A 17,355-nucleotide genomic window follows, 5' to 3' on the forward strand; every position below is an offset into this window, starting at 1 on the left:
TGGTCCCATGGTGTTTATACTTGCGAACTATTGCTTGTACAGATGAACGTGGTACCTTCAGTCGTTTGGAAATTGCTCCCAAGGATGAACCAGACTTGTGGAGGTCTACAGTTTTTTTCCTGAGGTCTTGGCTGATTTCTTTTGATTTTCCCATGATGTCAAGCAAAGAGGCACTGAGTTTGAAGGTAGGCATTGAAATACATCCACAGGTACACCTCCAACTGACTCAAATTATGTCAATTAGCATAACAGAAGCTTCTTAAAGCCATGACATTACTTTCTGAAATTTTCCAAGTTGTTTAAAGGCACAGTCAATTTAGTGTATGTAAACTTCTGACCCACTGGAATTGTGATACAGTGAATTATAAGTGAAATAATCTGTCTGTAAAACAATTGTTGGAAAAATGACTTGTGTCATGCACAAAGCAGATGTCCTTACCGACTTGCCAAAACTATAGTTTGTTAACAAGAGATTTGTGGAGTGGTTGACAAACAAGTTTTAATGACTCCAACCTAAGTGTATGTAAACTTCCGACTTCAACTGTACCCCTTAAATCATCCACATCACAACACCGTGACTGGTTTAATCCACTTTAATAAATAAATACAAAAATAAATGAATCTCATCGAGACATAGTCATAGTTTAAATCAGGGTGAATGGGCCGACAGACAGATGGACACACCTCAGTCAGCTGATTTCAGGCCAGGTGTGGAGGTGGACCAGACAGCCGGTTGGTGGAATCTAAGGCCCACCCCCGTCCAATGACAGAAGAGGAAAGAAGACAGGGGAGGTGGAGTTGGCGTGTTCATATCATATATGTGCCAGCTAAGGTTAGTGCTCTGTGTCCATCACTACACTCTTCTCTTCCACAACGAGGGGGCTGAGACTACGCCATTCATTCTGGTCGCATTCAGTAGCATGGGATTTCCGTGTACCACTGTTCCATGGTTCCTCTGTGCATTCCACTGATGGAAAAGAACACAGCTTTCTGAAGACACTCGTACTGTAACACTCTCCAATAACATTTGTTCCTTGCATAATAGCTAGTTCCCATCTAGACTAGAGTAGGATTTCTGATTTGATCAAGCTGTATCTCTTACAGTAGTAGCAGTACGTTCTCTCAGAAAACACTAGACAGACAAAATGTATACACAAATCACAAGGCAAATCCAACAACATTTTACAGGTATCCTCCCCCATTCGAAAAAATATATACATTTCAATATATTTAACGTAACGTAAAATATATTTCAAATACATGTAGATACATTTGCATCTTTACTAAAATGCATGTAATGCCTGACAATATTCCCGGAAATGCATGGCTATGACATCTAGTCTAAAGGGTGTCAAAGTGGTTCCTAATTGAGAAAAACTTAGCCAAAACTTAGGCAGTTATATAATTTAAATTGTGATGGTGAGTACAAAAAAAAACATTTGATTTCACCTAATTATTTCATTCTGTCATAAATAGGACATGTTCAACTTCATAAAAAATTTGTTTTCCCCATAAAAAAACAAACAGACTTTTAGTAAGTGCCTCTCTTCAGCTTAATTCAATAATAAAACCATTGGGCACTAGGCAGTTTTTATTATTATAAAATGTTTTATCAATTCAAACAAAAACGATACATAATACAATGCTCCACAATATGTCAAAGTGTAGGTCTAGGTCTTGTGCTTCCAATGAGTGGTGTTATAGAGGCTCTACAGAGGATGGTTAGTGGTGTTATAGCGGCTCTACAGAGGATGGTTAGTTGTGTTATAGCGGCTCTACAGAGGATGGTTAGTGGTGTTATAGCGGCTCTACAGAGGATGGTTAGTGATGTTATAGCGGCTCTACAGAGGATGGTTAGTGGTGTTATAGCGGCTCTACAGAGGATGGTTAGTGGTGTTATAGCGGCTCTACAGAGGATGGTTAGTGGTGTTATAGCGGCTCTCCAGAGGATGGTTAGTGGTGTTATAGCGGCTCTACAGAGGATGGTTAATGGTGTTATAGCGGCTCTACAGAGGATGGTTAGTGGTGTTATAGCGGCTCTACAGAGGATGGTTAGTGGTGTTATAGCGGTTCTACAGAGGATGGTTAGTGGTGTTATAGCGGCTCTACAGAGGATGGTTAGTGGTGCTATAGCGGCTCTACAGAGGATGGTTAGTGGTGTTATAGCGGCTCTACAGAGGATGGTTAGTGGTGTTATAGCGGCTCTACAGAGGATGGTTAGTGGTGCTATAGCAGCTCTACAGAGGATGGTTAGTGGTGTTATAGCGGCTCTACAGAGGATGGTTAGTGGTGTTATAGCGGCTCTACAGAGTATGGTTAGTGGTGTTATAGCAGCTCTACAGAGGATGGTTAGTGGTGTTATGGTGCGTTCGTAACCAATTGGGAATTTACCAAATCTGTGAAAAACACACTTGAATGGCCCTCCAACTGGTAACTACTAGTTAAATCAGCCATAAATCCCCTTGTGACAGGGGGATTGGAAGCTTTATTCATATTGAAAATCAGATTTATTGAATTATCCTTGTGGTCTATATCAAAGGGCACTTAATTTCATATAACAGGCTTTCAAAATTCAATAGTGGTGTATAATTTCTACTTAACATATAAAAGGGACGCAAAAAGGCACTATTTTTGTGGAACGACCCAGCACACGTTAAATTCTGCCCGTTGGACATTGGTTGCAATTGCTCTCATCAAGCTTGTTTGTTTATTTGTCATATGCACATTCACTGACCGATAATGTATCATGTTTGTAGTTATTTTTGTAGTCATTTAAATGCATGTATTTTCATGTTAGTGCTTTTGGTATGTGTCAAGTACAATAAATGGATTTTGACAAGATAGATTGTGTAATAGTGGCAGCCTATTAGAAGACTTGGAGGTGTGGCTTGTTGGGGCGTGGCTAAGTCTTTTTAGCCTCTCATGTGACCAATTGACATGACACTTAATGTGTTATGTTGTGTTCTGTGCTTAAATGTTAAGCTTGTAGAATGACAGTTCTGCAGTCTTAATGAGACTCACAAAACTGCATGTGATACCAAAGAGCCTACTAAAGCTTCATTGTTAAGACAGTCACCATTTTTGCTGCAATATGATTTGGCATTTTTTTTTCATGTTTGCCATACATTTTAATAAAAAAATATATTTCATACAAATACATTTAAATGCATGTTGGAATATATTTAACAAAACACTTCCAAATACATGTCAAAATATATTCTAAAATACATCTTTAATGTATTTCAGAGTGCATTTTAAAATACATTAAATACATTTTCTGATGACCTTAACATATATTGTGATATACATTTTATACACATTGATATAAACCTTTTAAATATATTCTGTAATTTATGTTGGAATGTATTTAAAGTGTATTCAATAAATAAAAATGCATTATTTGGCCAATTAAAAAAAAAAAAATTCACATGTATCCTAAATTATTTATCAAAACAAAACATTTTTCAAAAAAAAAAAAAAACGTTATGATAAGAGTTCAATAGCATTTGTAAGAATAAAGTACATATACACAAACAATCTGGAAGACCTGCATTTACTTAGTTGATACCATATCATATATATACACTGCTCAAAAAAATAAAGGGAACACTAAAATAACACATCCTAGATCTGAATGAATGAAAGATTCTTATTAAATACTTTTTTCTTTACATAGTTGAATGTGCTGACAACAAAATCACACAAAAAATATCAATGGAAATCAAATGTATCAACTCATGGAGGTCTGGATTTGGAGTCACACTCAGAATTAAAGTGGAAACCACACTACAGGCTGATCCAACTTTGATGTAATGTCCTTAAAACAAGTCAAAATGAGGCTCAGTAGTGTGTGTGGCCTCCACGTGCCTGTATGACCACCCTACAACGCCTGGGCATGCTCCTGATGAGGTGGCGGATGGTCTCCTGAGGGATCTCCTCCCAGACCTGGACTAAAGCACCCGCCAACTCCTGGACAGTCTGTGGTGCAACGTGGTGTTGGTGGATGGAGCGAGACATGATGTCCCAGATGTGCTCAATTGGATACAGGTCTGGGGAACGGGCGGGCCAGGCCATAGCATCAATGCCTTCCTCTTGCAGGAACTGCTGACACACTCCAGCCACATGAGGTCTAGCATTGTCTTGCATTAGGAGGAACCCAGGGCCAACCGCACCAGCATATGGTCTCACAAGGGGTCTGAGGATCTCATCTTGGTACCTAATGGCAGTCAGGCTACCTCTGGCGAGCACATGGAGAGCTGTGCGGCCCCCCAAAGAAATGCCACCCAACACCATGACTGACCCACCGCCAAACCGGTCATGCTGGAGGATGTTGCAGGCAGCAGAACGTTCTCCACGGCGTCTCCAGACTCTGTCACGTCTGTCACATGTGCTCAGTGTGAACCTGCTTTCATCTGTGAAGAGCACAGGGCGCCAGTGGCGAATTTGCCAATCTTGGTGTTCTCTGGCAAATGCCAAACGTCCTGCACGGTGTTGGGCTGTAAGCACAACCCCCACCTGTGGACGTCGGGCCCTCATACCACCCTCATGGAGTCTGTTTCTGACCGTTTGAGCAGACACATGCACATTTGTGGCCTGCTGGAGGTCATTTTGCAGGGCTCTGGCAGTGCTCCTCCTGCTCCTCCTTGCACAAAGGCGGAGGTAGCGGTCCTGCTGCTGGGTTGTTGCCCTCCTAAGGCCTCCTCCACGTCTCCTGATGTACTGGCCTGTCTCCTGGTAGCACCTCCATGCTCTGGGCACTACGCTGACAGACACAGCAAACCTTCTTGCCACAGCTCGCATTGATGTGCCATCCTGGATGCGCTGCACTACCTGAGCCACTTGTGTGGGTTGTAGAGTCCGTCTCATTTAACCACTAGAGTGAAAGCACCACCAGCATTCAAAAGTGACCAAAACATCAGCCAGGAAGCATAGGAACTGAGAAGTGGTCTGTGGTCACCACCTGCAGAACCACTCCTTTATTGGGGGTGTCTTGCTAATTGCCTATAATTTCCACCTGTTGTCTATTCCATTTGCACAACAGCACGTGAAATGTATTGTCAATCAGTGTTGCTTCCTAAGTGGACAGTTTGATTTCACAGAAGTGTGATTGACTTGGAGATACATTGTGTTGTTTAAGTGTTAATTTTTTGAGCAGTGTATATTTTTAATTCTCCATTATGAAACTCTGTCCAAAAATGTTTATCCCCCTGGGTGTTGCTCTTACATTCAGTTTAGATCCCAAGCCTTGCTACTGTAACACACGTGATATGAACCATGGTCTCCCACGGGTCCCAACGCAGACCCTGATCACGTGACCATGAGCAACCAAGTCTGACAAGTCCACTACATTCACCCCCCTTTGACCTCCTCCCCCACGAGAGATCGCCTCACGTTGGGCGCCAATGTAACATACAGGATATCATTGCAGGTCTCCCTAGGGAGCAACCAGACCAGTAGACCAAGAGGAAATTCCCCCATGGTCCAAGGTCAGACACTGGTTTTGAAGTTCGCAAGCGGGGCTACTTCATCACGTGACCATGAGCAACGCTGCCCGACTCATCTCCTCTGCACTACTGTGTACCACTGAGATTCAACAATGCACCCACATTAGTGCACCAACAATGTCATTGACGTAAGTACCCCCCCGCATTAAATGATACCATGCTTCCAGCTACACTGTCTAGAGCATCATCACACCTTCCATCATGCTGCTAGCTGAGCTAACGAAGGATGGCGCCTGAGGCATGGAGTGTAGCTTTCACCTATACAGCATGCATCATCTTACACATTCCAATTATAGCACTGTACTAGCAGGCCTCAGAGTGACAACATACCATATGCTCAAATGGGCTCAGTTCTAGATAAGCTAGTACAAAATGAAAAGCTATGATACAAGGGCAAATAAAATAGCAATCATTTAAAAGCTACAGTATATAGTGATAGTCTAAGAAGACCACACAAAAAGCATTTTCTATAGTCCAGTACATAGCAGCACAATGAGGTCCAGTTTTTGTCTCACAAAGAAAGCAGCAGTAGACGGTAAGTATAAAGAGGTCAGGGTGGGGGCTACACAGTCTAACTACAATTGGCTGGAACGTGTCTGAGGTCACAGTATGATCATTCCGTTTAGGTTGGACGCAGACCGATAGTTCAGATAGGCTACATACTGTCTGCGCTGTGTTTTGTGTTGAAGTTGAAGTAGATGGAACAGTGACAGGGTCTGGGCCTGGTGTGAGGGTGTCTGGAGTGATGCCCATTCCTACCCCTTGGCTAGGGGACAGAGTGAGTAATGTGGGAGGTATAGGGTATCTACAGGTGGCCCTGCCTACAGTACATGGCAGCAGTTGTACTGGGCGAAGGGCAGGATTTTCTCCTTGGAGGTGGGCTGGATGTTGAAAGACAGGGCCTTCTCACAGAGAGGGAACTGCAGCAGGCGGTCTCTCAGGTTCACGTTCTTCCCCTTGCCAGGATCCAGTCTGAACGTAGGGTCGGTCCCCGTCTCCCTGGGCCCAAGGCGACCCTGTGTCGCATTGTGGGATCTCTCTAATTGAAGCTCCTCCGGAGTGTCCTCTTCAGACTCCCCACCAGGCACTCTCACCTTGCGGGTCGTCTCCACCCCGTCGGGGCCCAGGTCCACACAGTGGTTATGGGGCAGAGAGCGGGGTGAGGCGCCTGGGGTGGACCCCCCACCCTGCACCAGGAGCTTAGGCTTGGACTCTGTGGTGTTGTTATTTTTAAGAATAGCATCTTCCCCTTCTATGATGTCTGGGCTGGGAGTTTCCTGTTGCCCACAACAACACTGCACCCCCCCGAGGCGAGGCAGGAATGGAGGGTGAGCTTTAGGGCTGATCGAACTACCATTGATTGGCTGGTCTGAAGTCAAATGACTACCGAGCCTCAGTTGGTCACATGACATGTCTCCTTCCTCCATGGGCTTCTCCCCTGACTCCATCGTACCCTGTTCTTGTTCCTGTATGGCTGCCAGCTGGTCAGGCTCCATCTCTCTGCTGTCGCTAGAAACCCTGGCCTGCAGCTCCCTGTCCCACTCCCCCCTCTCTGTCTCCAGTGTCTCCTCCACTGAGGTGGCCAACAGGCCTGTTTCCTCTCCCTGAGCTGGGACTACTCTGACTGGGCTCTGTGGAGCCTCTGGAGCTGTGAGCATGGGACTAGACTGTTCTGTAGACACAGAGGTTGATACCAAGCCTATTATATGAGGCAGTGTTTGAATATTATGAAGTCCAACATGTGGTTTGCCTGTCTCTTCCGCCTCATCTTCCTCCTCCTCTTCCTCTTCACAGATGAGCTGCAGGGCTCCCAGGCTCTTGATCTGTGGAGGTTCGTCAGGGGGTGAAGGGCGCAGGGTGAGCCCCAGGCAGGGCTCTGTGCTGTACTCAGGGAAGGGGCTCTCTGTGCGACTTGGCTGTGGCTGAAGCAGCAGGGGCCTGTGGGTCAGGAAGTCCACAGCATCAGACACCCCTCGGCGGGGACAGCCAGCCAGTAGGCCATGGAGCCCCCTCTGCTCCAGATCCAGAGGCTCAGACCGCGGCCTCCTGCAGAAGAGAAAGATATATTAGAAATGAGTAGAGTCCATGATCAGCTAGTTGCATTTTTACTATGACTGACTGACTGCACTGTGTGCCTTTGTGAATCATTGTGACTGACTGACTGACTGCACTGTGTGCCTTTGTGAATCATTGTGACTGACTGTACTAAATGAATGCTGAGTCTTACTGGAGTTGTGATGGCTCGGCCCACGAACTGTCGACTTTCGGGATCTCGCTGGGCTGCTCCTGCTTGTCTCTCAGGATGCGCTCCCCCAGCAGGTAATACGTGGCTGTGATGTGGTTGTATTGATCCGCTTCTAGAGCCCTGGGTGTACCACAATGACACACAATTTTGTTTAAATTTAGAATAGAATATTTTAAAAACAACCACATTTCAGAACTGCATCCACAAATGCATTTCACCAAGTTATCTTGCTTGAAAAGCTTTCAGATCTGAGGTAGAGTACAAAGGAAGAGGATTGAGAGAAGGAGAATATGGGGAGAAGAGGAAGATATAGGGATATAAGATATAACAGTCCTCACTGTTGGATGGCATCGCGGTCAGCGATGTTGCCACTGGTCATGGCGTGGAGGATGATCTCGTGTTCCTCCTGGGACAGGCTGCGGTGGGAGGTGAGGGGGGCGGCACTGTGCCCTGTGGGTGAGGGGTTGACCCCCTGCAGCCAGGGGTGCTTCTCGATCTCCTCCAGGGAGGCACGACTAGACGGGTCCCTCTGCAGCATACGGGAGATCAAACTGGAAGAGCGAGAGAGACAGAAAGAAAGAGAGAGAGACACAGTTGAGAATTCACCTTCCATAGATCAGATACTATATATACACCTCTGTGGCCTCTTGTTTGTAACACCGGGACACGAGTGAAGTTCTCATGCATACTGATTCAGTTATTGACAGTCAAAGCACATAAACCCATTTATCTGCGATACGAGAGTGAATGAGATCAAACTGTCAATCTATTTCATCATCAATATTCATGAGCGCCTGCAGACATCAGACAGTCTTTAGGTGCATCCATGCAGGGCAGGTAATTTGATGAAAGGCATGGCTGAGAGGCATGGCACAGCCTGACTCTGTGCATCATCATGCAGGCTCTGATGCAGGATGGGGACTTTGTATTCCTCTCTATATGTCTGTGTGTGTGTGTGTGCAGAGAGGTATGCAAAGTCTGCATCAGACTAATCTATTTGTTATTGTGACTTTTTTAATGCACTGCAGTGAGGCTGAGAGCTGGCTCTAGTCTGGTGTAGAGGAACAAGTTCCTGTGAATGACCACCAGGGGATGCCACTGCTCCCTCCGTCTCACTGGTAGGCGTGTGTGTGTATGTGAATGTGTGTGTGTGTGTGTCATCTTGCTATTTTATCCTCGTGGGGACCTAAAATCTCCAAAAGTCCCCACAGGGATAGTAAAACAAGGAAAAATCTCCCTCGTGGGGCCATGGAATATGTTATTTTGAGTTTAGGGGTTAGGTTTAGGGTTACAATTAGGGTTAGGGTTGGAATTAGGGTTAGGGTAAGGGGTTATGTTTAGGGTTAAGGTTAGGTTTAGGGTTAAGGTTAGGGAAAATATAATTTTGAATGGAAATCAATTTTAGGTCCCCACGAGGATAGAAAAACAATTGTGTGTGTGTGCGTGTGTGTATGTTTGCACACACCTTTAAGTGGTTTAACCATGCAAGACCAGGATCACCATTCAGCCTAAAGGCTCTATCCTCCTTTAATAATGTCCTATTTTCCCTTATGTCCATTTACACTGTGCAAGTACCCATACTTCTCTGAACCTCCAATAATGCTCTTGTTGTTTGGTATATCCTATTCATACTACTGAAATATTAATACAAACAAATGATTTACACACTGTCTTCCTAACTGACCCATGCACATCTCACAACACTACTACGCAGTAAAGCAAAGCACTTAATACAAAGTAGGAGTAGGTAGGGAGAGAGAGAGAGAGAAAAAGAGCAACAGAGGGACAGCACGAGAGAAAGAGAGATAGCAGGAGAAAGAGAGATAGCAGGAGAGAGAGATAGAGATGGCAGGAGAAAGAGAGCAACAGAGGGGAGAGATAGCAGGAGAGAGTGAAAGAGGGTGAGAGAGAGAGAGCAACAGGGGGGAGAGAGAGATATCAGGAGAGAGAGGGAAAGAGAGGGGAGTGAGATAGTGAGAGAGAGATTGTAGGAGAGAGGTCTGCTTTCGCTCTGTTGATTGTGCCCACAGGACTGTTCTGTTTTGCAAGGAATCATCTTCCCATGAAAAGAGCTTTCATCAGGGCCTTGGTCATATGACCCAGGTTTTATGTTTGAAACTGTTCCTGAGCCAGTCAGTTAGATGTCTGAGGCTCAATCATCTGACTCAGAACCACAAGGTCTGGGAGGTCTGGACTGCGGTTCAGTGGCCGTAGGGGTGTTCTTGAGTCTCAAACACAAATAGCATTGGTACCAAGGGGCTTAGCTAATTCATCCCCTTTTAACACAAAGACAGTTATGTTCAGATTGAACTTTAATAGATACCAGAGCTGGGGTGAGATCTGGGGTGAGATGTAGAATGGAGTGACTAGGTATCCAGGGATTGATCCTAACCACGCAATGAATTACAGACAAGTGGCAGTCCAATACAGCACGGATCTGAACCAACTCACTCAGCAACTCTCACTTTCCTAGAACTCTCATCATTTTTGGAAATCCTGAGATAAACTTTCATTTCAGCCATCTCTTTATTCTACCCACTGGTTGGCTGGCCACCTCAAATCAACTTTCAATATTGTATTCCCTATTCAGTGATTGGCTTGCGCCCTCTGACAAAAACAGCCAAAGAGCACAGGGTAGACTGTGTCCAGAAGGCTGTTTGCACGAGGTTCTCAGTCAGGCGTGAGGTTCAGAGTTTGGGCGATAGGAGACATGGGTTTAATAAAATCTCACCCACCTCTTTGAAGTCATGTAGATCACATCAATACGCTCCACAAACGTCTGCCTTGCCTAACATCCCTGTTAAGATTTAAAATGACAGATGATCAAGCCCGCTGATGTCTAGAGAGTTAGGTAAATCAACCTGTCATTTTCTTGCACCTTACTTGTGGAATGATCAACAATTACAACTGGTGCCTCTAGGGCATTTCAGCCGTTTGTCAGGGGTCCTTTTTACTGACGAATGTGTCCGTTTTTTAGGATTGTTTTGCTTTTCATGTATTGTTGTGTATAATAACGTGTATTTTATTGTGCATATGAATGTGTAGTTTGATGTGTATTGTGGTGCTATACAGGGCTCATCTGGAAAACAGACCTTGGTCTCAGCACTGACTCCTTGTCAAAATAAAGGTTGGCTGGGGCTGACTGGGGTAGGGCAGGTTAGGGCCAGGCATTCAGAAACACACAGAGCCGACAACTGGCATCGTTGTTATTATGTGTCTGTATGTATCACTGTTGCATAACCACAGTCTATTTCTAGTGCATCTGAGAGAATTATAAAAACCATATGACATATTTAAACTGCATTGTATGACACCGTGTTGAGGTTACTGCATTGTGTGTGTGAGAGCTGGAGGCCCAAAGGAGAGGGTGATGCTACTCACTCTTTACAGTCTGCGGAGACATGGGCGGGGACGGTGTAGCGACAGTCCATAATCATGGTGAGCGTCTCACTGTCATTGGTCTCCTGGAATGGCGGCTGTCCACACACCAGCATGAAGAGGATCACCCCCAGTGACCAAATATCTGGAACACAAACACCATGCATACAGTCACCATAGATACATAAACACATTGTCAAACTTCGTAATGTGAGTATGCAGACACATACTATTTGATCACTAGGGCCCAGATATTTGTATGGTCAGGACTCCTGGCCCTAATAATCACTGGAACAAACATCTACAGTATAACTGTCCCTCAGTAGTCTGGTTCCAGTGGCTGAAATGAATGATGTTGTTTACAGATCCAGGTCTTTGTCCCAGACAGCTGGTGAGTACATACAGTATGTAACTCTCCCTCCCCCAGTCAGTGTGTCATTGGCAGGGTCTGGAGCCTGGAGCAAACACACAGGCCTTGAGACACTCCGGGCAAACCTCTCACCCACACTGTGAGTGGCCCTATGAGACAGAGAGAGCCAACCTCTCACCCACACTGACACTCCGTGTTCCTATGGCCCTGCCCAGAGCCTTCTATATATCCGGCTCTGGCTGTGCTCTTACTGACTGACATTCTGTTTTAGCATGCTAGCAGATACCCATAGACTTCCAGTCATTGAGCTAGCGCTAGTTAGCAATGGCTCGCAGAACTACTTCTAACTTCTGTCATACTGGACATAGAGACATAACAATGCTATCCACTGACTCTGGGGAAAGTATCCCTTCAAGGTTCAGTTAATGATGTGGGGCGGCAGGTAGCCTAGTGGTAAGAGCGTTGGACTAGTAACCGAAAGGTTGCAAGACTGAATCCCCGAGCTGACAAGGTAAATATCTGTTGTTCTGCCCCTGAACAGGCAGTTAACCCACTAGGCCGTCATTGTAAATAAGAATTTGTTCTTAACTGACTTGCCTAGTTAAATAAAAGTAAAATGTATGTGAGAAAGCCCTGTATGAGGATAGATTTTACCCATGTGGAATCCCAGTGATTATTCTCCTGTTCTGTTTCTGGGATCTCTCTCTATATACTGTATATACACTGAACAAAATATATAAACGCAACATGCGTTTTACTGAGTTACAGTTCCTATAATAAAATCAGTCAATGTAAATAAATAAATGAGGCCCAATGTAACGAGTGCGCTGAGAGTCGGGAAGCAAGTTCAGGGAGTGATTGTTTTAATAAATAAATAAAACAAGAAACACGTAACACAAACAACATGAAAACAGAGTCAATAACGCCTGAGGAAAGAACCAAGGGGAGTGACAGATATAGGGACGATAATCAAGGAGGTGATGGAGTGCAGGTGAGTGTCATGAGGCGCAGGTACACCAGACGATGGTGACAAGTGTGCAGGATAAACAGCAGCATGAGGTGAATGAATGGCATGACAATGGGCTTCAGGATCTCATCACGGTACCTCGTTGCATTCAAATTGCCATCAATAAAATGCAATTGTGTTTGTTGTCCATAGCTTATTCCTGCCCATACCATAACCCCACCGCCACCATGGGGCACACCACTCACCCACACAACGCCATACTCACTGTCTGCCTTCTGCCCAGTACAGTTGAAACCGGGATTCATCCGTGAAGAACACACCTCTCCAGCATACTAGTGGTCATCGAAGGTGAGAATGTGCCCAATGAAGCTGGTTACAATGCCGAAGTACAATCAGGTCAAGACCCTGTTGAGGATGATGAGCACACAGATGAGCTTCCCTGAGACGGTTTCTGACAGTTTATGCAGAAATTCTTCAGTTGTACAAACCCACAGTTTCATCAGCTGTGACTGGTCTCAGATGATCCCGCAGGTGAAGAAGCTGGATGTGGAGGTCCTGGGCTGGCGTGGTTAAACGTGGTCTGTGAGGCCGGTTGGACGTATTGCCAAATTCTCTAAAATGACGTTGGAGGCGGCTTATGGTAAAGAAATAAACATTACATTATCTGGAAACAGCTCTGGTGGACATTCCTGCAGTCAGCACGCCAATTACACACTCCTTCAAACCTTGAGGGATCTGTGGCCTATTGTTTGAAATTTTAGTGGCCATTTATTGTCCCCAGCACAAGGTGCACCCGTGTAATGATGATTTCATGCCGTCCCTAGGAGGGGTGCATCACTTGAGTGGGTTGAGTCACTGATGTGATCTTCCTGTCTGGGTTGGCGCCCCCCCTTGGGTTGTGCTGTGGTGGAGATCTTTGTGGGCTATACTTGGCCTTGTCTCAGGATGGTAAGTTGGTGGTTGAAGATATCCCTCTAGTGGTGTGGGGGCTGTGCTTTGGCAAAGTGGGTGGGGTTATATCCTTCCTGTTTGGCCCTGTCCGGGGGTATCATCGGATGGGGCCATAGTGTCTCCTGACCCCTCCTCTCTCAGCCTCCAGTATTTATGCTGCAGTAGTTTGTGTTGGGGGGCTAGGGTCAGTCTGTTATATCTGGAGTACTTTTCCTGTCTTATCCGGTGTCCTGTGTGAATTTAAGTATGCTCTCTCTAATTCTCTTTCTCTATTTCGTTCTCTCTCTCTCTCTCGGAGGACCTGAGCCCTAGGACCATGCCTCAGGACTACCTGGCATGAGGACTCTTTGCTGTCCTCAGTCCACCTAGCTGTGCTGCTGCTCCAGTTTCAACTGTTCTGCCTGTGATTATTATTATTTGACCATGCTGCTCATTTATGAACATTTGAACATCTTGGCCATGTTCTGTTATAATCTCCACCCCGCACAGCCAGAAGAGGACTGGCCACCCCTCATAGCCTGGTTCCTCTCTAGGTTTCTTCCTAGGTTTTGGCCTTTCTAGGGAGTTTTTCCTAGCCACCGTGCTTCTACACCTGCATTGCTTGCTGTTTGGGGTTTTAGGCTGGGTTTCTGTACAGCACTTTGAGATATCAGCTGATGTACGAAGGGCTACATAAATAAATTTGATTTGATGCTGTTTAATCAGCTTCTTGATATGCCACACCAGTCAGGTGGATGGATTATCTTGGCAAAGGAGAAATGCTCCCTATTAGGGATGTAAACACATTGTATTTTATTACAGCTCATGAAACATAGGATCAACACTTTACATGTTGTGGTTATATTTTTGTTCAATATATATTGTATACCTACCGAATGCTTTCACTCACTCACACTGTGTTTTTGTGTGTGTGCATTCGTTCAAGTGTGTGATTATGAGGATCATGTGCAGACAGACATACACAGAGCTCAATGCTGCTAATTATTGACCTGCCCACAGTCTGATGTGTGCAGGTCAATGGAGTGGGCGTCTGACGGCCAAATCTCTGTACTCTCTTTCTCTGCTCTCCCCCTCTCTCTACCTGTGCCCCCCCCCCCTCTCTCTCTCCCTGTACCCTTTCTCTCTACCTGTGCCCCCCCCCTCTCTCTCTCTCTCCCTGTGCCCTCCCCCCCTCTCTCTCTCCCTGTACCCTCTCTCTCTCTACCTGTGCCCCCCCCCCCTCTCTCCCTGTACCCTCTCTCTCTACCTGTGCCCCCTCCTCTCTCTCTCCCTGTGCCCTCTCTCTCTACCTGTGCCCTCCCCCCTCTCTCTACCTGTGCCCTCTCTCTACCTGTGCCCTCCGCCTCTCTCTCTCTGTGCCCTCTCTCTACCTGTGCCCTCTCTCTACCTGTGCCCTCCGCCTCTCTCTCTCTCTCTCTCTCTCTCTCTCTCTCTGTGCCCTCTCTCTACCTGCGCCCTTCTCCCCCCCCCCTTCTCTCTCTACCTGTGCACTCCCTCCCCCTCTCTCTCCCTGTGCCCTCTCTCTCCCCGCGCCCTCTCTCTCTGCACCCTCTCGCTCTCCCCCTTCTGTCCCTGCATCCTCTCCTTGTGCACTATCTTACTCTCCCCCTTCTCCCTCTTCAACTTCTCCCTGTTATCCCCCGTCCTCCTATCCCTGCGCCCCCTCTCCGCCCTCTCTCTCTAAATATCCCAGCAGATGGTGTTTGTCTCCAGAGGAAATCCGCTCCCTCACTCAGAGGAAAGACTTTGTTCTAGAGTACATAATGAGAGCTCTCTCCCATCTACATCTCTCCCTCCCTCTAAACCTCACCCCATCTGTTCATAACTCTTAGTACAAAACTCAAAACAGATCATCAAAAAGGCAGTGGTTTCAAAACTCTAAGCACATTTTACATTGACAAAGTACAACACAAAATCATAGTCACCTTTTCACCAAACTTAGTGTTTCATCTAGAAATACATGTATACAAATACATCAAATGTACTTGCTCTTTTGTTAAAATATATTACTTAATCCTACTGCTCTTAATTGACGATCACTTAAACCTAGAGGTTTGACATGTCAACTTGTTTGTCTACAAGAGATTTAGAGAAATACTGTCACATGAATGACGCTGGAGAGACGTTGCAGGTACGTGGAGTAAAACATTCAATAAATAACGGACATGGAACGAGACAGGAACAGCATCAGCAAACAGGTAACACAAACAAAAGACAATTAATGCATTAGCAGCAAACAGAGCTGGGAACTGACAAATATAGGGGAGGTAATAAACAGATGATGAGTGAGTCCAGGTGAGTCCAATATCGCTGAAGCGCGTGACGAGGGAAGGCAGGTGTGCGTAATAGATGATAGGAGTGAGTGATGCAGGGCAGCCTGGCGCTTGGGGGGGAAGAGCGGGAGCAGACGTGACAAATACATAATGAAAATGTCTGCCTGTGAAGTAGACTTGAATGTTAAGGCAGAACAGAGGTAGACAGACAAGTTGTAATGAAATATCCCAGGACACAAGACAAGACAGAGGGCCTGAGATGGTATCTGTCTGTTCTTCCCCACTCTGCTTGGTTTGGCTTATGTAACGTTAACAGCCATGTGTTAGACACAAAAAACAGACTCCCTCTCCGATCGCCCTGGGTCTGGGACGTACCCTGTGTGACTGCAAACACAGGCCTCTGATTGTCTCTGTCTCATCATATAACCACTGTGTTCAGACAGTCACACTGCTCTCATAATAACTAGTAGACAGACACTCAGTTCAATGACCCTGGAGGTCCATTCATAGCAGTATGCAGTACCCACCTATACAATATTCCATACAATATACAGTACACACTGTACAAATAGTCAATACATGATTCTACATGTGTGCGGGTGCGTGTGTTCGTGTATATGTGTGTGTATGTGTGTGTCTCTACAGCTCTTCTTCACCTGGCAGTTTGCTGCAGGGCCACGTTCTGCCCATTCAGCAGATGAAAGTCCAATCTTCCAGGTGTCATTTACCTTCAGAGTGGTTGGAAATTCAATTCACTTTCTGAATTGCCTGAATTGAAATGGAGTTGACCTCAACCCTGTGCTGTGTTTTGTTATGCTTTGCACTGTTGCGTTATCATTAGCAGGGCTGTATGGCAGTGTAGTGGCAGCAGGCCTCAGTGAGCGAGCTGCCTCTCTCAGCTGGCACTCTGTCACCGAGGCCTAATGTGTGGATTAAACCAGCACCTGATTAGTGGACCAAAATAATAGCATGCTGACCTAAAGAATATTCATTCAGAGTCAGTCATACTGTAACTGTACACCACCAGCTGGGGAACCTGTGGAAATACTACACCACTCTGACTCAGTCTCCATCCATGGAGTTTTCAGGCGTCACCTGAAGACTACTGAGTCACACAGACTAGACCATATAATGACATATATAATCCTGTAGTAATAGGATTCCCCCCCCCCCCCCACACCCACACTCGTCAGGCCTTGTCCCAGCTTGACTTCAACACAGCCTGTCAGATAACATCAGAGACAAGTTGACACTAGACAAAGGTATCTTCTGCCACATTGCTATGTGTGTGTTTCCCAGGTTCTGTTTAGACAGGGCACTAATCACTGGGTCATCATGACCGGGCTCAAACCAGGTTAATGCCAGAAACCTGTCCCGTGTCGTGTGTTGGTTGGGTAATGGGACCTTTTGCTGGTCAGTTCACACAGTCTCACACACAACGCTAAGGCCACCCACGTGCAATAGGCCCAAAAATGTGGGATTTTATTTTATAGCAGTGCCACTGCCGTGCAAGCCAATAAACATGTTTTGATTTTTGTGTGTGTCTGTCGCAGATGTGTTTGTGGATTAGCTGGTACATCAAGCGGATGTATTAACCAGAGGGAATGAAAGCATCCACTACAAATGTAGGTGAACACTGCCCAAACACACATTGACACACACAGGAC

The 17,355-nt window shown here is 45.8% G+C and overlaps 1 protein-coding gene across 1 annotated transcript in view; it reads right to left on the reverse strand.

Moving 5' to 3' along the window:
- Positions 1 to 578: 578 nt before the first annotated feature.
- Positions 579 to 17,355, reverse strand: part of LOC109889264 (SNF-related serine/threonine-protein kinase) — a 46,523-nt gene continuing 29,746 nt past the window's right edge. The window contains exons 3-6 of the mRNA XM_020480572.2: positions 11,131 to 11,272; positions 8,088 to 8,300; positions 7,732 to 7,869; positions 579 to 7,550 (exon numbers count right to left, since the gene is read on the reverse strand). Of these exons, the coding sequence (XP_020336161.1) occupies positions 6,326 to 7,550; positions 7,732 to 7,869; positions 8,088 to 8,300; positions 11,131 to 11,272 (1,718 nt within the window). The 3' untranslated portion in view covers positions 579 to 6,325. The remainder of the gene's footprint in view (positions 7,551 to 7,731; positions 7,870 to 8,087; positions 8,301 to 11,130; positions 11,273 to 17,355) is intronic.

This window comes from Oncorhynchus kisutch, linkage group LG4, assembly GCF_002021735.2.
Source record: "Oncorhynchus kisutch isolate 150728-3 linkage group LG4, Okis_V2, whole genome shotgun sequence".
Taxonomy (NCBI): Eukaryota; Metazoa; Chordata; class Actinopteri; order Salmoniformes; family Salmonidae; genus Oncorhynchus; species Oncorhynchus kisutch.